This window comes from Schistocerca serialis, chromosome 4 (genome assembly GCF_023864345.2).
Source record: "Schistocerca serialis cubense isolate TAMUIC-IGC-003099 chromosome 4, iqSchSeri2.2, whole genome shotgun sequence".
NCBI classification, from domain to species: Eukaryota; Metazoa; Arthropoda; class Insecta; order Orthoptera; family Acrididae; genus Schistocerca; species Schistocerca serialis.
The window spans coordinates 741821714-741845579 of NC_064641.1; the positions used below are offsets into that span (position 1 = coordinate 741821714).

The 23866-nt window shown below is 38.7% G+C and overlaps 1 protein-coding gene across 4 annotated transcripts in view; it reads right to left on the reverse strand.

Moving 5' to 3' along the window:
• LOC126473263 (integrin alpha-PS1) overlaps positions 1-23866 on the reverse strand; it is a 595899-nt gene that overhangs the window by 62258 nt on the left and 509775 nt on the right. For all 4 annotated transcript variants that reach the window (XM_050100213.1, XM_050100212.1, XM_050100211.1 and 1 more), the window contains 6 exons: positions 19929-20136; positions 17133-17270; positions 15602-15743; positions 8583-8839; positions 8206-8455; positions 3314-3548 (listed from right to left, as the gene is read on the reverse strand). In XM_050100213.1, coding sequence (XP_049956170.1) covers positions 3314-3548; positions 8206-8455; positions 8583-8839; positions 15602-15743; positions 17133-17270; positions 19929-20136 — 1230 coding nt within the window. The remainder of the gene's footprint in view (positions 1-3313; positions 3549-8205; positions 8456-8582; positions 8840-15601; positions 15744-17132; positions 17271-19928; positions 20137-23866) is intronic.

Below are 23866 nucleotides of genomic sequence, written 5' to 3' on the forward strand. Positions count from 1 at the left end.
AATGGACGCTCAAGTACATGTCGGAGAGAATGGACCACTCAAGACGACAGGCAAGCTGGGCAGTGCAGAAGGAGAGGTCCAAATGGGAATAGGTGTGCGAGGAATCTGAAAGAAACGTGACTGCTGCCGTATTAAGACAAATGAGATTAAGTTGATTGAGAAGGTCAGCCAAGAGGGGTATCTCTCAGACAGGCTCTGGTAGAACCCCAAAGGGGATGGTGCACATTAGAGTCACCAAGCAGCAGAAAGGGGTCAGGGAGTTGCCTCAGAAGCTGGAAGAAGTCTGCCCTGGTGACACAATGATGGAAGGATGTAAATGGCACAAAGGGAAAAGGTGAAGTGAGGAAGGAAAATGCGGACTGCAACAGCTTGAAGTTGGGTAATCAGGGAGATGGGTTGACATTGAATATCATCCCAGATGAGCAGCATGGCCCTCCCATGAGATGGAATGCTGTCCTCAGGAGCGAGACACAGCAAGAACAGTACTGTAAGTGCCAGATGGTAGAAAGCAGGGTTTCCAACTAGCCAAAAACTTGCGAGCAACAGGATAAGGACCTTTTTCCTTCACCCAGATCTCCTGGATGGTCTGCTCATTGAGATAGATGGGACAATCTCAGGAGGAAGCTGCATGGTCACTATTGCAATTGATACAGCAGGGAGGAGGAGGTGGACAATTGCCCTCATGAGCATCCCTACCACAGGTTACACATTTGGCCGGGTGTCCACAGGACATTCAAGTGTGGTTGTAATGATGACTCTGGTAGCAGCACATTGGTTTTGGAACATACGATCGGACTGTGATAACTCCATAGCCTGCTGTGGTCTTTGATGGAAGCACCAACTGTCAAAAGTGAGAAGAAGAATCTGTGTGGGTACTAAGGATGCATTTACCTTTTTCATCAGTCGATGAACTGCAATGACATCCTGATCGGAGAGGTATGTTTGGATTTCTGCCTTGGTCAGACCATCAAACAGCCTAGTGTAAATAGACCACAGGAAGAATTCAACATTTCATGGACCTCGACATGAACAGGACAGCCATGGAGGAGCAAAGCTGCAAGCAGTTGTTGTGCTTGAGAATCAGAAGTAGTCTCCAAAAGCAAAGTGCCATTGGATAAACGAGAGCAGGACTTCACAGGGCTGGCAACTGCACCAACACCTTTCTGAATAATAAACGGATTCACCACAGCAAATGACTGATGGTCTTTAGTATGTGAAACCATGAGAACCGTGCAGCAGCTGAGGGGTTCTTTGAATTGTGAGCCTCATTCTGTTTACATTTAGTAGAAGATATTGACTGTGAAGATGATGTTTGGCCCATTGCGAGAAAATCCCCCAAGAAACTTCCTGGCAGATTAAAACTGTGTGGCGGACCAAGACTTGAACTCGAGACCTTTGCCTTTCGCGGGCCAGTGCTCTACCATCTGAGCTACCCAAGCACGACTCATGCCCTGTCCTCACAGCCTTACTTATGCCAGTACCTTGTCTCCTACCTTCCAAACTTTACAGAAGCTCTCCTGCGAGCCTTGCAGAACTAGCACTCCTGAAAGAAAGGAAATTGTGGAGACATGGCTTAGCCACAGCCTGGGGGATGTTTCCAGAATGAGATTTTCACTCTGCAGTGGAGTGTGCACTAATATGAAAGTTCCTGGCAGATTAAAACTGTGTGCCGGACCGAGACTCGAACTCGGGACCTTTGCCCTTCGCAGGCAAAGGCTCTACTATCTGAGCTACCCAAGCACAACTCACGCCCTGTCCTCACAGCCTTACTTATGCCAGTACCTCGTCTCCTACTTTCCAAACTTCATAGAAGCTCTCAAGTTTTGCAGGAGAGCTTCTGTGAAGTTTGGAAATTAGGAGACAAGGTACTGGTAGAGGTAAAGCTGTGAGGACGGGGTGTGAGTTGTGCTTGGGTAGCTCAGATGGTAGAGCCTTTGCCCGTGAAAGGCAAAGGTCCCGAGTTCGAGTCTCGGTCTGGCACACAGTTTTAATCTGCCAGGAAGTTTCATATCGCTGCACACTCCACTGCAGAGTGAAAATCTCATTCTGAAAATCCCCCATGATTGCCAGCATCTCCGACGGTGTGCTCCTTCCAGTTGGGGGCCGCCCTCAGAGAGTGGGCTCACTCATCTTAGGTGTTGGTTTACATTTCAGGTCACACCTCCCAAACACCTGACAGAGGGTCCAATTGGCAATTTGGGAAGGTAGCAGCCCAAGCAATCACCCCTCCCTGGGCCTGGCCTATATCAGGTGGTATGTGCAAACCCTACCTGTTTACCTGAGACTGGGAACTACCCATTACCCAGTCACCTGTTGTACATCTGATGCATGGACCAGCCTTCAGGAGTGCACAGAGAGGAAGAGGAAAAAGAGGAACCTCAAACACTGAAGCAGAGGAAGGATACAACAAGGAAAATGAAGAAAGAAAAAAGGAACGAAAACCAGTGGAGAGATTGTTCTGATGTTGGCCACTGAAAAGGCAGATCACATTCCCCAAAACATTCCAGACATGTTCCTCAAGGGAGGAGAAAAAGAATAGTAAGAAGACAGACAAGCAGCACTGAATGGAAAAGATGCTGCAAAGTACAAACTTGCCAAAGAGTCAAACCCCTGGGAGGAAATCAAAGAATGAAAGACTGTTATCCAAAAATGCCACACATAGAGAAACTTCTTTCACTTCCCCCTGTTTCCTTCCAGTAGATGGGGAAGCCACTGACTGCAAAAGATGAAACAATTCATCTTTTAAGCAAAATGAAGAGCAGCAATCACTTTTCATGCTGGTGTATTACTCATCTTTATTTCTTTTCTAAATAAAACTCACTGGTGACGCATAAATGCGAACAGGTGTGGTGCTTCTAAACTTTAACTTTCACTGTACTGTGAAGTGTCCTCATTTATTAACACTGAACCTAAATTAGAGCTCAAGTCACATTGTTTTCAGCTGTATTTCCCATTGGAGGCAACTAATTATTCCAACGGGTATTCAAAGCCTCAGCCTGCCAATGTATTGTCAGTATACATGTATCTGTCGTTGCGCAGGGAGAACTTTTGTTTTGAAGTGTCACTTCATGACTTGATATGATTGCATAATTCATTTACACACACATAGCCAATTGATATGAAAATAATAAAATAAAATAAAAAAATAAGTAAACCACCAAAAAATTTTGTATAGTACTAGAAACAAATATTCAATCAAATTCTTTTCATCTGCACAGAATATAAATAGAAAATAGCTGGTGTTACACTAGATGGAAATAGAAAATATTATTTCCTTCAAGTTAAATAAATTAAGAATTTAAATGTAAATTACCTTGTGTGAGAACTGGTCTTGCATCCACAACAAGTTCACTCTCACAGATATCATTGTCACCACAATCCTTTTGAAATGTTGCATGAATCACTTTTGAAGCCTCTTGTTGATTCAGAATGGGAAAGCTGTCAATTGTAGGTAGTGGCTGACCTTCTTCTGCTTGTCTTGGTTCTCTTTGTACAAGAGTATATGCTAAACGGAAGCTGATTGGAGACTGAATGTCACGTGTATTTTCCTGCAAAATGATATGTTTTATAAGTAACTTCTGAACAGTTATTAGAATTCACAACTTCATTGTATAAAGAAGATAAAGGACAAAATTACATGGTAACTGAAGGACATATAAGGATAATTAATTAATGAAATGCAGAAATTAATTTGTCACCTACAACCATAATCATTATTCTACTAAGCCTGCAAAACGCTAAAAGAAATTAGATGTCAAGTTCATAAAATTGTAATGTGCAGCTATTTCAAAAGTAAATAGTAGGGCACATTAATATTGTCAATGGTCTTAGAAATAATGTTTCATTACTGAAGTGCTCCTACAGTCACTAAAATTAATTGTTTGGATGTTGCTATTTACAAATTTGGATTTATTAGAATTTAATTTTTGAGCTTTTGTAGGAGCACACTTGAACCTAAGAGACAGTCAAATAGTGAGAAATACCTTGCACCAGTGCATCTCATTAACTTTTTGTCCTTCAGTGGTGCTAAAGTTATAGCTTCTATGAAATTTTTCTGATAAGTTATTACGGTTTGCTAACAAAGACATCACTCAATCAGTTCTTGAGTCTTGCTCATCAATCTCATTTAGCTGTAGGCTTCACTAGAGTTATGCCATAGATGTACATTAACATAATCTCTGCTTTTACAGCAATAAACTTATCACTTTTCAAATAACACCTGTTAATTAAATTATTTAGTTCAAGGTGCCCCCTAAAATCATTATAACTTTTTTCTGTCTATTCTGTTAATGAGATATCTAGGCATTTAATGATTATTTAAAATTGTATATCACCACAAACACTTAAAAACTCTAATTTATGAACTGTTTTGACAAAATAATCATATATAGAAACCCCATAACCACTATCTTTCATTAAAAAATTTTTGTAACGCAACAACTGGCAGGATTTATAACTATCAAAATTGATGAACACAGATCCGGTGTTAGATTCATCAGAAAAGGTAACCATTGCAAGGAATGTCAGAATTTCTTTCAAATGGATAGTTGTTACAACCTATACAGTCTATTAAATGCTGAGTGAACACAACTATGAGCTACAGTTTGCAGCTGTTATCTTTTTAGGCCTACATCAGATGAATGGATAGTTGTCACACCTCCCAAATCAGTAGAAAGATTCATATGACAATTCAAATCTAATGTCTTCAGTTTAGCTATTAAAGTTACAGAACCAGATAAACAGCACATTATTATTATAAATGAGAAAGTAGCAGCCAGCACACACACACACACACACACACACACACACGCACACACACACACACACACACACACAAGAAAAGCTGATTTTCATGTTAACTTTGCCTGAGTAAGCACAAGTGAACAGGATAGTTGCTACACACCATACGTAGGATACGCTGAGTCACCAATGAAAAGGAAAACACTGTCAGAAAGTGAGCTTTTGACAAACTAGGCCTTCGTTGAAAATGCACACGCGCGCTCGCACACACACACACACACAGACACACACACACACACACACACACACACACACACACACACACAAACTCACCACAATTTCTGGCTACTGAAGCCAGATTAATTATTACTACAGATTATAATAGCTGCTTCTTTTTGTTCCTTTTTATAATGAACTTCACAAAACATCATGACTGAATGAATGAATGAATGAGTCACAATTGACATTGTTTACATTGGTGAAAGATACTGATTTATGTCTCCTATGCAAAACAGACCAGCTCTAAAGAATATGGGAATACCACAAGTGTATGCATATCATAGAAATGAAAAGTAGAGAAACAATCCACTTCATTAAGAATATCACCAATAAACATTAGTTTATGCACTGCAATTATTACAGTCTGTACTTTGTGCCTATTGCATGTTTCAATGAAGAAACTACTCTCATGAGGTCTCAAATAATTACAACAAGGTAATTTGTCGGAGTTAATATTTGTACACATTCAGGCAAATAAGCTGTTTGATTTTTACTGTCAGATTATTCTGACTGCCATTTACAGAGCACTGAAAAGTAAGAGTGCTTAATTCATATATACTGTACACCTAACACAAGAAAACCATCACATCCACTGGAATAAGAAACGCTTGTTAATTTTACAGGAAACTTGTTTCACACATACTTAGTCAAGAGGAAAAGACTGTAATTTCTTACAGTAATTTCCTAACTTGAATGGTTTGAGTTTCTATCTCATTTATCCACAGATACTAATGTATTATAAAAAATAAACAAAGTGATGAAAACCAACCACTAGCACAATGTGGATTGGTGGCTGTTACATGCGTCTATGTGCCATGAGCCAATAATTTTTTTTAGTTGTTGTTATCCTGGTATTTCTGTGATTGTAAAATTTATAATTTGGTATGAGAAAAGTTGCTAATCAAGCAACAGAGGAAGAAAATGTTTACAAAGACATAAATTTGCTAAGTTTTGAAACCAAGCACTTTTCCCCCCCAGAAAAAGGAGAGGAACAGCCGGATAGAGGGAGCCACATAAGTCAATGGAGATAGAGCACAAACTGGTATTTGGGAAGGTGAAGAAAGAAATTGACCATCTACGAGGGTTCTTTTTAAGTAAGCAAAATTTTATAATAGCATAATAAATATTTTATTTATGGACACAACTTTTTAGGACATTAAAATAAGAACATTATTTTATGTTTCTACATAGTCACCATTTATGTCTAAACGCTTGTTCCATTGTGGCACCAGCTCTGGGATACCATCATCACAAAACTCTGCTGCTATGTAGTCAGTTACAGATATTTTCAACATGTCATTATTCTCCAGTCACCACCCACCCACAAATTCCTTAAGTTTTAGAAAGAAATGAAAGTTTGAGAGTACTAGATCACGACTGTAGGAAAGGTGGTACAATAATTCCCAACCAAACTTGTCGAGTTGTGCCCTTCCATTTGCTGCAGCATGAGGCCGAACATTATCATGAAGCAAAATGGTGCCCTTTGACAGTAGTCCCCATCGGCAGTTCTGAATGGCGTGCCTAAGCTTTAATAAGGTTTCACAACACTTTCTACTGTCACTTCTCTCGGCAGGAAGACAATCAAAATGATGCCTTTTTGGGCCTACAAAATTGTGGCCATGTTTTTCCAATTTGATGGAGATGGTTAGAATTTTTTTGGTTAGTCTCTGAAGTGGAGTAAGCAATCTATGTTTCATCACCAGTCACAATTTGACTCAAGAACTCATACCACAGTTGCCATAGAGCTCCAAAAATTACAAAGCACATGTGAAACACTTGTTCAGTAGTCATTCGTCTACATTCTTTGGATCCATCTCACACACATTACTGCATAAATTATGGACTTCAAAACTTAAGTGGAAGGTTGCTGAAGCTCGTGAATAATGAAGCACCTGTTTTCATGGATCTTCTCATCTACTTTTTCTGTCAACTCTTCACTGATGACACTAGGCCATTCAGATTGACGCTCTCATGAACATTCTTCCCACTTTCTTTCACTGAACAGTCTGTACTGCACTGCACTGCACACACACACACACACACACACACACACACACACACACACACCTGCCACATTTTTACAGCACACTACATTGTACATTGTGTGCAGGCATTGCAGCTCAACTTAGGAGATAGATTGTGTTCAGTTGGACTGCACGAGACGAGAAATGAGGTGAGGGGCAGGAGGAAGGGTTGGAAAGGATGGCTGACAATTAAAGGGAGAGGCAAAAGGTGTACAGGATAGGAATGTGACAATAACGAGCTCATTCTGACTGCATGGAGGGGCAGTTGTGTGTAGTGCACAATGACGAAGAGCAGTTGATTTGGGAGGAAAAGGTAAGTAGGGGTGGTTAGAACAGAAGAAGGAGGAGATGGTGGAGAAGTAAAGTTAGGGTCATGAATCAGGGATGGAGATAGCAATACCAGAGAAGGAAAGTTGCTACTCACCACATAGCGGAGATGCTGAGTCACGATAGGCGCAATGAAAAGATTCACACAAGGGATGGAGGTAGGTGTGAGACAGGGGATAGCACAGATTGAGGCCAGAAGGATTACAGAATTGCCTCCAATGTTGCAAGGGCAGCCCCTTAGTAATTCAGAGACACTAGCATTGTAGGAGAGTATCCCATGGCACAAGATGTGTAGCAGCCACTGAAATCAAGCAATTATGATCAGTCACATGTTTTTTCAATGGGAGATCAACTTCACCTTAGGCCACGTTTTGACTGTAGTTATTCATTCAGGTAGAGAGCTGGTTGGTGGTCATACCTTCATTAAACACTGTGCAAAAATTGCAGCATATCTGGAATATGACATAACTGCTTTCACAGGCGGCACTGTCCAACCAAGTATTGGTACTGGAGTAGGATGTGCTGTGTGGGCACATTGGATAAGTCTTGCACCTGTGTCTTGCCCCAGGGAACAATCTATATGTCCCCAGCCATATGAGCTGTAGTGTCGGTCGGCACAACACAATCATCCAGGACAATGTACCCATACGGTCCTAAGAAATTCACAGGACTCTTCTTCTGACACTCAGTGTTTACCCATATTACAAACATTTTTAATTTATTTATCTCTTTCAAGTACAAAACTTGTTTTTGAAACACGTACTATTTCATAAGCCTTCATCAGTTTATTGTTTCAGAAAGAAAACCTCACAATTTGATACTTATGTATACTCACCTTGATGAAGACAGTTTCCTCTTCACAATGTCTGAGATCACCCTTATGGGACAGATCTGGTTTCAGTACAATTTGTCTCTTCTTTACATTTGATTTTTTGGAACTCCCAGGGGCAAAATACACACGTGAAAACTTCTTCCTGTTGTTAAATGTTTCAGCTTCTATAGCATAATTGAGTGTTACACTCTGAGTCCCTCGACTAAAATTTTTTACCAATGATTTTATAGTACAACATGTTCGGAAGGTGAAGCTGGAAAAAATAAACAGTCTACCATTTCATATACTCTCAAGCACATCGTATAATGTACACTTATGTTACTAGTAAATTCCTATATTTCCATCTTAAAACCATCATAAAGCATAAAAATAAATCTTACCAGGTATTGTTAGCATCTGGGTATCGCTTACAGCCAAGATGGTTAGGGTCAATACTGCGCAAGTTCCGTTCAGGTTCGACAGTTGTAACAATATCAATAATAGGCCGTGAACGTAGCAGTACAATGCTATCTTGCTCATAAGCACCTATCAGCAGATCAGGATATCCATTCTGATCCAAGTCTAGGCCACCACTCAAAGAGTAGCCAAATGTGCGCATAGGCAGAACGTTGGATGGAAGACTCTCAGCACGCAGTACCTATAAACCATGAGTGATTTTTCAGTTAAGTTGGAATGATGGAATATACTGAAGTAAAGCAAGCACACTATACCTGTAAGTGTCTTACCGTACATACTAACATTCTTAAAGCTACACACTATGAAAATAACAGTGCAAATGCTGTCGATTAATAACATACATCTCTCTCTCTCTCTCTCTCTCTCTCTCTCTCTCTCTTTCACACACACACACACACACACACACACACACACACAAAGTTGCTAAAAATCTTTTGTAATACATTATTAGAAAGAAATAATAAAGAATAATGTGAGTGTTATTAGCGAAAGATATCATGAATAGTTTATCAACAAATGTTTGAAAATAAATTATATTAAAAAGTATTAAAAATAACAAGTATTGTTTTTTTAGAACAGAATCCTAAGAATAATAGAAGGGCACAGAGGGATGGAGAATGGGGTGGGGTGGGGGGTTAGAGGTGAGAGGTCTAAGACCTAACAAACAATGGTTGTGGTATATCACATAAACCAAAGGCAGACTGAGTATGAGAGTTAACTATGTTTAAGAGAGCCCATTCCTGTCTCCAACATACAGTCACTTTGACAAAGGTACGAAGGAAAGGAGAATAAGGGTTTACACTATACCTGTGTCAGGATTGTTACAGATGAATCCAAGTTCAGATTGTACAAAGATAAGCTACCAGTTTGGATAACCAATCGTATCAGAATATAGTGTATGAAGTAAGTGGAGAACTATTATGGTACAAAAAACAGTCACAGCTCAGTTACATGATTTCACTGCACAGAATACTTTAGAACACTGAAGAATCCTTGCATAGTTCCAGGAGCATAGGAAGCTCTCAAAGCAAAATTAAAACACTATGATGAGTTGTGAACTCTTTTTATGGGAACATGTCACTAGTGATCTACCAAACCCGTGCACAATATTTAATATCCATCTCCTGTTGACAGCTGGCAAGTGAAATTAAAGTTTCACTTATAATGTGTGGCATGAAAACTTTTACAAGCTGGTATGCCTACACAGTTATGTGACATACATTTGCAGGAATCACTGAAAAGTAAAAACTCAAATGAATATGATGAAACATCAAGTACACTTTTGAAGGTGTTTAACAAATGGTCTGTTTCCAGACATTAAAATATTCTGAAGTAAAACCACTTTACAAAAAGAGAGAAACTGATAAGGTAGACAATTACAGAATGAGCCCCTTATAATACCAGTGTTTCAAAGCCTTTGAAACGGTTACATGTAAAAGAGTGGTAACAGTAACATATCTCACATAATTTGCATAAGGCTTCATGAGTGGAGCAGCAACAGAAATGTAACTTATTCTTTTGAGTTGTTAGGCCACTGCAGAACTAGATAATAAGTTGAGGTCCCTTCTTTGATCTGATGAAAGTGGTCTGGAGAATTGTGATATAAAGAAAAAAATCGCCAATGGCTCTTTTTCTATCAAACATTAAGCATAAGGTTGTTCTGAAGTGTCAACAAATGGGGAATGAATGTAAATCTGAATGAAGTCATGTGAAGTTGATGAGGCTCAGGGTTTCGTTCTAGGTCCACTGTACTATTTAATATATGTCACTGACTTGTCATTAAACAGAACAGCTGATTCAACAATTCTTATATTTGTAGATGGCTCAAGTGCCACTGTGAAGGATGACAGATATAACATATGTGTTTAAGTAATAGGGTAGTGGATAATATCGGCTCATGACTTAACAGAGAACAGAATGTCACTTAACTGCAACAAAACACAATTCAGATCTCAATACAGTACTTTCATAAAAATCAAGTTTCTTTAATTTTCTTTTATTTTTATTCCATGAACTTCAAATAATCATTGAAGCCAAGCATTTTAAATTCTTGAGACTGAAAATGGATGAAAAGCCTTCTAGGAATTGTCACACTCACACTTTTGTGCAGATTGTGAGTGCCAATGTCTTCACTATGTGAATAAGTTCCACCAACAATGAAACATCAAAGTTTATTTACTTTTTTAGTTTCATTATATTCTCTCCCATTGTCTCCTGTTTAGTGAGACCTATGTGCATTCACAGAGGATATAAACAGTCCAGAATGAGCAATCTGAATGTCTTCTAATGTTAATCCATGAACTTCATGCTCGTCAATGTCCAAACACTGCCACTCCTCTATATGAATTCCCTCATAGGCTTCATGATTTACTGCATAGATTCATACTAAAGAAACTCCAGTGAATACTAGACAAAGATTTCATTTTCAATCAGTTTCCAGCATGGCTGAAAATATGTACGTAAAAATACAAAACTTTTGTTTTGGGTTATTATTAAATTTTTACCATTTTTATTACCAACGTTTGTGATTTATGTAGTCACTTGGTTGATGTTTTCTGGCTTGCACTGATCCATAGAACCTGTGAAAAATATAGGTGGAGCATGAAAGTGACAACAATTTTTTTGAAGAACCTATCCTGATATTTGCACGACTGGTTGAGATAAAATGCAGGAAACTCTCAAACAGAATGGCTAAATGAGGATATTAAACTCATATCTTCCAAAACGGAGTCCATTGTCTTACAAATTGTATCCCCTGACCCAACAGAAGCACTAATACTGAGAGGGAGCTATAATTCACAGAGTAAGTGATACAGATACATAGAATCATTCTGCTATGTTCCATAGCATAATGTTAACAGCATTTTGTGTTATGCATTTGCAACTTCCTCATCTGTGTAAATTTCTTCTCAGTAAGAAGAAATTCACAGGCGACTAAATGAATTAGATGTAGCTGCTATGTTTAGGCGTTAGTTTTCCCTCTGTCTATGGCAAATGGAATGATGGTACATTAATGTTATGTTGTCATGTCTTGTATTGGCTAACTCAGTGACAAACAAGCTGTGTACGACATGATGTATCTGAGTATTGCATCACGGCGTCATGAAGGCCCCGGTCTTTCCAATTGCCACCATACCAAAAGTCTATCATAAATACCTGCACCCAGGTAAAATTGATACAGGATATGCCCATAAACAAGTTGTACATGAAAATAAACTCTCTCTCTCTCTACCACAACATTCTCCAAATATCTTTGCTGACTCGGGTGCGTAATTGTTTTCAACAGAGTGACCATGAAGTTAACCTTAATATTCATTAGCCCCTTTTTCATAGCCAGTTACACTCAATTCCACCACTGTCCCCCCATCTCCCACTTCACTTCATTAACCTGCACATTTTTCTCTTTCCAGTCTCCCTTTTCCTCTACCCTGTCTACCCCCTTTCCCCAACCACCTACTCCCCTTCTCTGTGTGCCATACACAATTTCTTTCTTTGCCTGCACCATGTGAGCCCACCAATGCACATTCCTATTCCCACTTTCTTATGATCTCTCCTTCCTAGGTGTCAGCTTCCCTTCTTTCCATCTGTCCCTTCCGTTCCACATCTCCTTGCCCCTCTCACCCATTCCTCTCAACACAATCCATCACCCCAGTCAGATATAGCGCAAACACAAAGTAGTCAAGCCAGGATAATTTATCCATGCATGTTTATGTGTTTTTGTTTGTTACGAGGGTTGAATGAAAAGTAATGCCTCCACCTTCATTAATTTGGTTTGGATGGGAATATTTTAATAAATCAAATGAAGAAATAATCCTTAGAATGTGAGCTTTAATTACCAATATTCACTTTTCCACATAATCACTAGCCAATTGGATACATTTCTGCCAACGATGAACAAGTTTTCTGAAGCCATCATAGGAGAAGTTGAAACTCTGTTTCCACAAACACAGTCTCACAGTTCTCTCACCATCTTCATCAGAAGCATAATGACGTCCCCACAGATCATCTTTCATTATCAGAAACAGACAGACGTCAGATGGTGCTAAATCTGGACTGTATGGAGGCCGAAGTTCAGATTCTGAAGTTCTGCTGTGGTGGCATGTGAAGTGTGTGGTGTGGCATTGTCATGCTGCAGGAAAACATTTCCCTTTTCCTTTTGGACACTTTTTAGCCATCGTTTCAGAGACTGCAGCGTTGTGATGTAACACACTGATTTTATTTTTGTTCCACGATCAAGGAAATCAACATGGATAACACCATCTGTATCCAAGAACACTGTGGCTATGATTTTTCCAGCTGAGGGCTGCATCTTGAAGTTCTTTTTCTGGGCAAGTCTATGAAATATCGACACAAAGACTTATCATTTCCCTACTAATTCCTGCTTGTTTTAGTTCTTCTATTTTTGAAACTATTTTTTTTATTGAACTGTTTACTACATCAAAAATCCTCTTTGTAAGTCTACCATTGTTCATTTTACGCACCATAGAATGTTAGGTTGGTGTTTCCAATCACATCTGTGGGCTCGCATAATGCTTTGGTTATTCTCTTCGTCCATATACCATATCTGTGTACTGCTTCAAAAACTTTTCTGAGTATTTTACATTCTATTTTACTGTCCCTGTGATGCCTGATGATCTAATTATGGTCATTTCTGAAGCATAGTGTGTCTCTGGAAGTACAACTGTGAAGTAGTACCCGAGTTTGGCCCGTTTGAAATGTTTCTTTTATTCCAGGACATCCATGTCAATCTGAACTCTTTCTGAAGTTTTTTCTGTTCATTCTATGTTGGATGCCTTGTTTGATCCCCCTATTTGTATATATTCTCCAAGAGATTTCAATTTTTCCATTCCATTAGCCTTTATGCATTTTGTGTGCATGCCTTGTGTGTTGTTGTTCTTTCTTTCCATGTATTGCATTTTTCCTTATGATATTTGTAGACCTGTTTTGGGAGAGATTTTATGTAAGTATTCCAGTGCTTCTTATTTATTGTTCCTGAATATTGCCAATTCGTGCCAGACATTTTACAATTGTCTTGTTTGCACATGTTCTTTCCAACAGAATCCCTTTTACCTTTTCTTCTTTTGTGCAAGACCATGTTGAATAAAAACAGTGAAAGACTATTTCCTTGTCTCATCCCTGTATGTATCTCGAATAGTACTGAGATTTCTCCCACAAATTTCATTTTGGATGTGGTGACTGTGAAAGGCTGTTGCATGAGTGTCATAATTTTTCTGCCTATCCCATATTCTTCTAGTGCGTCAAAGAGAGTATGCCTGTCTATGGAGTCATAAAGCATCTTAAAGTCCATGAATGCGACTACAGTGTTGTGTCTGTCTGACCTTTAGGAGCATTCACAGGTTCCAAACCTGTTCAGTACAGGATCTTCCTTTTCTGGAGCTTGCTTGGTATTCACCTGTCTTTGTATCAGCTTCTGGTTCTAGTCTGTTCTGTTCAGTAACAGATTGGACAGTATTCTGTAAGTGACCAGTAATAATAACGTATCTCATAACTATAAAGGTCTGTCTTGTTGCCCTTTTTGTGGAGCGGATACATCAATGCACATTTCCATTCCTGTGGAATTTTCTCTGTAATCCCTATTTCCATGAAACTTTTACAAATTTTCTTTGTGATGTTTTGGTCCCTGAGTTTCCTGATCTCTGAGATAATACCCTCTCATCCTAGGTCTCTGTTCTTTCTTTCTTTTTTTTTTTTTTTTTTTTTGGTAAACTCCTCTACCTCTGTGACTGTAGGCAGTTTCAAATCTGGAATTGGTATTGTTTCCATGAAGTGTAATTTTTATTTAGGCTTCTCACATCTGAGGAGTTTATCAAAGTATTTTTTTGCAGTTTTCTTTGTTATTTGTTCTTTGAAATGGATATTTGGAGGCTGATAATCCTTTATATTTTGACTGAGTATTCTGTAAAAATTTCTCATATTATTTCTCTTGAAATCTTCCTTGATTTCATTTAGTGTACTTTTGCTGTACGTCCTGTTCATTCATCTAATATCTTTTGAGCATTGTTTTTGGACTTTTTGGAAACCATGCCATGTTTCTGTTGTTCCGTTACTGTTAAACTTCCTCCATGCCTGGATTCTACATTCGGTGGCCTGACCGTATGCTGAGCCCAAGACGCTGTATTCTGAATTGTCTTTGCGAGGTCTGTCCAATTTTCTGTTGCATTTTGATTAATTTATTCAATAATTTTGTCTTTTTTTTATCTTCTTTGTTCTGTATTGCCTTTCTGTTTCTTGAGCTTGGCCTAATCTTCACTTGCAGCAAGTGATGGTCAGAGTCAAAGACTCCTTCCAGAATTATTTAAAACAAATGTTGTCTAAACTTGAAACTGCTGTACTATGCAACAGCACTGTAGCTACAAATGAAGTGAAAGTAGTGAACAGGCCAATTACTTTCAAGCTGTAGGTCAGTAAATGGTACATAATCACTAGAGACTGGGAATTACACTTTGATTAAAATAACTTTGTGACAGATGATTGAGTGAGTCAAGTGGTAGCCATCAGTCAGTACCATATGGTTGGTGTGTTGGCTGTTTTTTTATGTACATGCAGAGCCTAGTCAAGCACAGCTGGCTGCACACCGGCAATACAGCCCACCACCACAGCAATTTGTTAACCACAAAGTCATTTTATTCAAGCTGTATCAAATATGTAAGCACATTTATTACCAGGAAGTTAATCACTTCACTGTATTGTTTTTATAATGTGTCATTTTTGAATAATTTATAAACACATACAAATTTAATTGCCTGACACTTATCTGGAACCCTTACATATTGAGCACTTTGTCTTTTGCACTTGCCGTTAAGAACAAACGAGTCTCATATCGTACAGTCTCTCTCCTCACTATTCTCCTTCTCTCTTAAAAGAAGCAACCTGTTATTATTCAACAAAACACATAAATGTTTACACTGCAACAATTGCATACCTGTGCTGGCTCTGTGATGATTCCTTTCTCTGACCCCAAGTACACAAAAACGGCTCCATTGCCATCATATGGAGCACCTACAGCTATGTCATCAAAACCATCTTTGTTGATATCTCCCAGGTTGGTAATAGCAAAACCAAACCTACAAAAAATGAAATGAGCACTCATAACAGTTCACTACTACAGCAGTGAACAAAATATCAATATCATGATTAAGAATAACAACAATAAATACCATACGATTTATTTTTAATGTAGATTATGTTTTGTCAAAGCCTTGACACGCCACTGCTACTGTTTCTGCCACAATTTACTGCTATTCAAATTTGCCTCTGTGTGTCCTGTGTCCACTTCCACATTGCGACCAGTAAATAACTTGTGTCTTCCATGAAAATGTGTTGATTCAATTGGTCAAACAATTCAGACTGTGGCTGAACACTGTGAGGTAGATGTATGTCACTTACACAATTAGTCTAGGTAAGTCTGTGCAGATGGAGCACAGACTGGGGAAAAAAAAAGAATAGTTTCCAAAAAACAAAGATCCCATCTCACACCATTTCATACTGTGGTTCCATAACAAGAGAAATGACAATATTCAGCTCTATAGCAACAGCTTTGACAGAGACTGAGATTAAAATTACATAAAAGGTACAGGGGATTTTTTGGGGGGGGGGGGGGGGCATGTGGGAGGTGTGTAGCAGAGATTTACTTTCAGAAACAAGTTAAAATTCCCACTAACTGTGGAAGCGGAAGCAAAAGCAGTGTTTAACTGCCCTGACTAGTTTCCAGTGACCTTCATATTACTCGCCCCACCTTTGGAACATTTCAAAAACTTTTTGCTTTCCACGAATTTACCATATGTACAGGGTGTTGATGTTTTTACCTGCAATGACAATGGAAGTCACTGAAAGCCCACAAAGCTTACCAATGGTGTCCACAAAAGTAAAAATGTAATGTGATTGTTGTGTGTCATGTGCTATGTATAAATTTATGAGAAGGAAAGTTGCTTCTTACCATATAGTGGAGATGCTGAGTTGCAGAGAGGCAGAGATTAGTTGTGCCTATCTGCAACTCAGTATCTTCACTATAATGTGAGTAGCAACTTTCCTTCTCATGACATTGTTACATTCCATCCTGGATTTTCCACTGTTTGCTATGTATAAGCTGAAAGTTTTTGGTGTTTGCTTACCTAGATTCTCCATCAATACTTGGCAAAACATAATAGTAAGATAAAAATAAATACTTCCTTGAAGTTCTGCAATAACTTTTCATTTTCTACGAAATATCAGCACACAAAAATTTCTTTCTGGATATAATTCAGAATTGGCTTGTGCTTCAAATGCACCCAGAAAGTAACAGTTTTGATTAACACCAGGATTGTGCATCTCCTAGTTATTAATTTCTTATCTATGTGTATCTAGTGACTGATCTCCTGAAATAACACATTGGCTATCCACACTAGAAAGAGTAGAAAGAATATTACATTAAACTATATAGTTGTTTCATATTACTATCCAGCATGATACTTTACCTAGATTCAAGTTGACCAGTTAGTGTAACGGGTTTGTTGCAATCTTCACAGTCTTCTCTGAGATTTGTGTACACATACACTCTTCCTCCATCTTCTTTAAAAAAGTAGAATGGAGCTCCGACAATCAAGTCAGCTCGTCTGAGGAAAGACAGCATAATGGATTATTGTAAAATCATGTCACTTTTAATTGTGAGAACAAGTTGTGCAAATCCACTGCAGTATATTTGACAGTTTTCACAGCCATTAGGAGATAGTGACAGCAAAATGGGAGAATCAAACAGTTCTTTGCTAACATTAACATTAAAAAAGTGAAAAAGGATTACTCTACTCAAAAGTAACATCTCTTCAGTTTTCTGCAGAATTATTTGGTAAAAATGTAATTTTATGTACCTAGCAAAATTGTACCATAGAAAAGTGGCAATAAATGGCATCAGCATGGCTTTGGCAGACAGAACACTGCAAGTAGCAGTGGAGCTGTAAACAGCAATGTTTGAAGCAGTGTTGCTATCACTGGGCTCATGACTGGCACCGCAAAATGTGCAAATGATGTACTGACCTGGTAAAGACAATAACTCACAAATTGGAAACCAGTGTGAAGCACAAATCATCATCACCAAACACAAAATACCTAAGGAGAAAGACAGTGAGATGAAATTGAGTTGGTTCCATGATGCTGATGTGTCTGACAAATGTGTGTTTCATGCTGTACTGGAGAATGACTGCCAGCTGCTGTGAGCTTAACAGTGTTACATCGAAACACCTTGTGATCACCTGGCCAAGTGCAAGTGCTGCATATAGATACGATTGTTGATTCTGATACCCCTAGGAACTATGATTTATCATCTGAGTCATCATCAATATCATATGATACTGAATAACTCAACAATTTAAAGAGCAAAAAGGTCCAGAAACGGCTGGGATGCTGCTGGGATTGACGGGAGAGGGTGGTAAGGTTGATCATGGGATCCTCCTCCATAGCTTCCTACATATCAGTGTCTGATTAAACTGCTGGCATGAGGACTGTTGGAGTTGCTAGCATGTGGTCAGATTTGTGTGTGGCACTACTCTGGAAAAAGAGAGGGTGGGGGTGGGAGGGGGGGGGGGAGACAGGGTACTAGGCAGTATTCAAAGTCCAAGTAATGATAATGATGTAATGTAGAGTCTGTTGTCTGTGACTGTGCAGAATTTTGGCCACACTGCATACACTGACCATGGTGAAATGGTATGTAACCAAGGAACTGGTCAGAGCTTCTCTGGATGGTGACTACACCATGGCCTTCCACATTTGAGCCTTGAAAATTCTATCTACTCCACCTCTGAGCTAGAAACTGGATGGAAACAGTCTTAGACAGCATGCTCAATGGCCATACTGAGGCCAGTAAACGTATCTGCATGTCAATGCTTCCATCTATGTGACATCTGACAGTGTTAGGTGTTGGGCAGCTGGAAAATGTTGGGGGGAGGGGGAGGGGGGGGGGGGGGAGAAGGGGCAGGCGAGCATGTTGCTATCACAAAATGGGATTCTTGGTCCTCTGTGGTTAACAGGAGGACACCACCTATGGCAGTGACGGTGATACAGTGAAAAAAATATCTGTAAGTCAGGTCCATTCCTTTGCTGAGGTGTTTTGGTCATTCCTGCTATGTTAGTGACAATACCATGTGCACAAGGACCAATGGCATTAGTAGCAGAACTGTAAACAGGAAGTTCAGAAAGGTGTGGCAAGCGTGTAATCATCACAGGCTGCTAAGTCAGCAACGTGCTGAGTCATGAAAGCCAATAACAAGGAAAAAGGAAACCAGTACAAAGTTCAAGTCCTCATCAGCCAAACCTAAAGTATCCAAAGAGTAAGATCAAAGCAAGACAGTAAGATCTGGCTTTGTCAGTTCCAATACACCGAACGGCATGTGACACACAGCTTCATACAATACTGGAATGAGTATCAGGCAGCCGTGCAGGGATACTTGATGGTGTTACTGAGAAATGCCTTGAGGTAACCTGATCTAGCACAAATGCTGTGGACAATGAAGATTATGCGCTTTCACCTTGGGAAATCTCCAGGATCTTTGATTTATTATCCAAGTTGACATCTGCCCACATGCACCACTAAAAATTTCAACCAGTAACGTCCTTAAAACCTTTGCTTTCCAGCCCTAGCTCAAAAATTAATTTTCAGTGGACTGCCTCATATTTCTAGCAAATTTAGTTGTTTGCAACAGCTGAGCTGCCATAATAATATACCTTTGCTAATGTTGATATTTGTTACATTAAACAGTAGTCTTGTAAAATATGCATGTTAATAATTTCCAGCATCACATTTTTTTTTAACTTCAGGTTATTCAAAAATCAGAAAAAATATAACATTCTTTCACATAACATATGACTAAATCTTTGCTTGTTACACTTCATGTCTTGAACCTCAGTTCCTTTAATCAGTGGGCCAGAGCAAAGCATCATTTGAGTCAGAGTTTTGAAGTAAAGCCATGCAGCATTACTGGGCAATAAAAGCAGGTCATTTAAATGTCCTAGCACTAACATTTTCATCCCGTGTTGGCAGCCAGCTCCTGTTCTTGAAGCTTTAGGCAAACACATGCGACAGGCAATATAGCAAAGCTGTAGAGCCACAGGACAGAAATCAAATAACAAGTAGTTATAATCACAACAGTTCTGTGTGACATGCTAAATAAGTGGCTTTTTACTTCAATTCACAGTCACAAATAGGAAATAAGGTTTAAAATTGCCATAAAAAGTTGTATTAATAGCTTTTTATAAAGATATAAAATGTAAAGACAACTTACTTGTCACCATCAACATCTGCTGCTGCAACTTCATAGCCAAAACTTGAAGCAAACTGTTCCCCATTTAAAATGAGTCGTAATGCCATTGGGTTTACAAACTGCTGTCTTTTGCTGAAAATGAGAACTTGACCAGTGCCATCAGAGCGTGGAGCTCCAGCCGCATAGCACATCTTATCTCCAAAAAATTTGCCAGCAGCTACAGACATACCTATAAGCATTTTTTTTTTTTTCCAAATTAGAAAACGATAATCGATACAGCTAATCTATTTCTTTTTTTTTTTTTTAAAAAAAAAAAAAGAACCAACACACATCTTGGAACATATTTTTGAAAGTCTGGTATGGTAGTTCTGTTGGGTGCTGTACGTACCGAGACTGTAGTGCTGTAAGTACCGAGACTGTATTGCATTACTTCAGACAACAAAAATTTTGTGCACAGGTGTACCCTGTGAAGGGCAAGGCAGGGCACCCCCCTCCTCCACAAGACAAAAATAACTTCACAAAGTTAACTTTCACCTCACCCCCAGCAAACAGATAGTCATATCAATTCAGTTCAAACTGAAAACTTCGACAGTATTCCAGTGAATCCTTTTTTGAGCTAGTATACAAGTGTACGCATGTGCCCCCCCCCCCCCCACACACACAAAACAAACAAACCAGTACAGCTACATTTAACACACAATAACATCTTGCCCCAGGTAGTGGGTACCACAGTGAATGTCATGTTAAGGCTACACATTCACGTGACAGAACTACCAGTGAAGAATCCCACTAAGAATATATGGGACATGTTTTGACAGATGTGGTGTTCTATGCAATTGGCATACTTTCAAAAATATGTTCCAATAATTCTGTTTGCTGGGGGAAAAAACCACAGTTAAGTCTACCTTACTGAATGGCACTAGGATGTGTTATTTGAAAGAGTCTCTATTCCAAACACAACAAATCAGTAATGATTTTTCTTTCCAGTAAACAGAATTTTTTGTGAACCCTTTATTATGTTGAAAAGAAAAGACAAAATCCTTACTTCCCACTGAATACCATCAACAAAATGCAGAGTTTAGTAACATTCTACAATATATGCTTTAATAATCTTTATTGACATACAATATCTACATCTTCTCCATGTACTGGGAAAAAATGTGTTGCCTCCTGGAGGGACAGCAAGAATGAGCATTCTTTGAAAGCAACAGCATCAGTTACATATGAAAATCAACATTTCATTCAAAATGAAATTTTTGTTAAGACCAGGTAAGAAATCGTTTATCATAATACCTTTGTTCCACAAATTGTTATTTCTTTGTCTGACACATCAGTGCCACTTTGTGTGGCCATCACTGTCCCTAAGCACCCACTGCTCTTACATTTGTTTCCAAGACCTAAGCAGTTTAGAAATACATGGTGGCAATAACAGCAGCTCCAGTTTTAACATTTTCATTTAAAAAACATTGCTAGTTTCAGCCTTGTGATTTGATCTTACTTTAAAATAGCCCTACATAAGGATGACACAGGCTGTGGTTTTTTTTAATATCTTAGAACTGGAGGTGTCTTATTGCCACCAACAGATGTCACCACTTTCCCAAAGGAGAAATTCACTTCCTTCTTTTGAGCTAAGTTAAAATTATTCTTTTAGTGTTAAGCTCAAACATTTACCATTTTTCTCCAAGAGGTCAATGTCAATACTTAATTTTCATACATCAACAAGAAATGTACACATATTTCATCAATAAGAAAGTAAATAAATTCTTAAAGTCTCTTTGCATAGATGGCGATTAGGGAAAAAGAAAGTTGTTGGCTGACAGCCTCTTTCTACGGAATGTGTAAGTGCTTAAGTCTTCATGGGTTTTTCTGGACTGAATATGATCACTCCAAACCACTTATGAATTCTAAAATTCTGAAAATATTAGTACTTGTAACATTATTTGTAACCATTAGATTAGTATAAAATCATTCAGCTTTCACTTTTTCCATCAAATCATGTTTTAATTGTACTTCCTAAGATTCCAGTATGAATGACATCCATTTCAATAAAATAGTATCATACACCTTTCTGATAACTACTTCCACATCTACATGACCACTCTGCAATTCACAGTTAAGATATTTCTCTACTGATTCACCAATGAATGGTGCACAGAAACTCTTAAATGTTTCTGTGTGAGCTTTGATTTCTCTTATTTTATCACGATGATCATTTCTTCCTATGTAGGTGGGCGCCAACAAAATATTTTTGCAATTGGAAGAGAAAGTTGGTGACTGAAATTTCATGAAGATCCTGTTGCTACAAAAACATCTATGTTTTAATGATTGCACCCCAATTCACATATCATGTGCATGGTACTCTCTTCCCTACTTCACAATAGTACAAAATGAGCTGCCCTTTTCTGAACTTTTTCGATGTTCTCCATCATTACCATCTGATGCGGATTCCACACCGCACAGCAGTGCTCCGGAAGAGGGACCTTTAGGGGACCTGATGCATTTTCTTGTAAGTTGCAATCTTTGGTTTGATTTCCTCACAATGTTATCTATGCGATTGTTTCAGTTTAAGTTCTTTAAAATCCCTGGGTATTGAGTTGAATTTGCAGCCTTTAGATTTGTGTGATTTATTGTGCAACCAAAATTTAGCATATTTCTTTTAGTACTCATGTGGATGACTTCACACCTTTCTTTGGATCATCTGGTGACTTTACAAGACAGTGAATGATTGCATCATCTCCAAATAATCTAAGAGGGCTGCTCAGATTGTCCCCTATATTGTCTATGTATGTGAGGAACAGCAGAGGAGTTATGAAACTTCCTTGAGAAACTTCTATTTCATTCAATGACTTTCCTTCAACCAGTATGAATTGTGACCTTTCTGACAGGAACTCAAGAATCCAATCGCACAACTGAGGAGATACTATAGACGCATAACTACAAAATCAAGTGTGAAGGATGTCTAATTCCCATCCCTATGATCAGCTATTTGCAAACAAAAAATCCATCTATCTACAATTCAGTTGTCTCAATCACAATTTTGACATTGTTTAACTAAGCCAACAATATTGCCTAGAAGAGACTTCAATTTGATACAGCAAGTAGAAACATAAGCATTTCCTCCTAATGCAGTTCGTGTAATCTTAATTGTTACTTCAAGTGTGAAGGGAGGGGGGGGAAAAGAAAAGAAAAGAGGAAGGGGATCTATTAGCACCTCTTCACTTGAACTTTCTGACAACTGCTGTATTAATGACTAGTTAAATGATGAGCACCAACAAATTGTCATTACATGCTTTGAACTTTATCCTAGCATGGGGAGAGGAAGGGGTCGGGGGGGGGGGGGGGGGGGGGGGCTTACACAAGACGAAATATGACCCCTGTAATACCTGGCATTACTTCTCACAAGCAGATGACATGAGAACCTGCTGGCAGATCACGAACATCACTTTGTTTGCAAAAGCATACTGGCAGAGACATATGCAAAGGTTTAGTAACTGAGATTACAGTCCTCCTTGTGTTGTGTCATGTTCTGTCACACACGTGTGTTGGTTTACATTGCAGATGTCAAAAAAAAATTTATCCCAGCTGCCACAGGCACTATTTTATTTCTATTAGGGACATACTTATTCTTGGACTTATTATTTATTGTTTTTCTGAGATGTATTCCCGAGTCAGTTAGTTATTTGGTTATGCATTAGATTAGAGTTATTCTTGTATCTCAGGAGAACATTCTACAAGTTCGTAAAAGAACTCTGAAGCTGCTGACTTGTAATAAGCTTCTGTTTTCTGAGGTATGAACAGAGCTCATTTATTCCCTGTATGAGAGTTCATATTTCCTACACTAGTTGGGCTACACCTCAAGATGTGTAACTTAGATAAAAAAGCTATCCTGATAAAAAATGGCTCTGAGCACTATGGGACTCAACTGCTGTGGTCATTAGTCCCCTAGAAATTAGAACTAC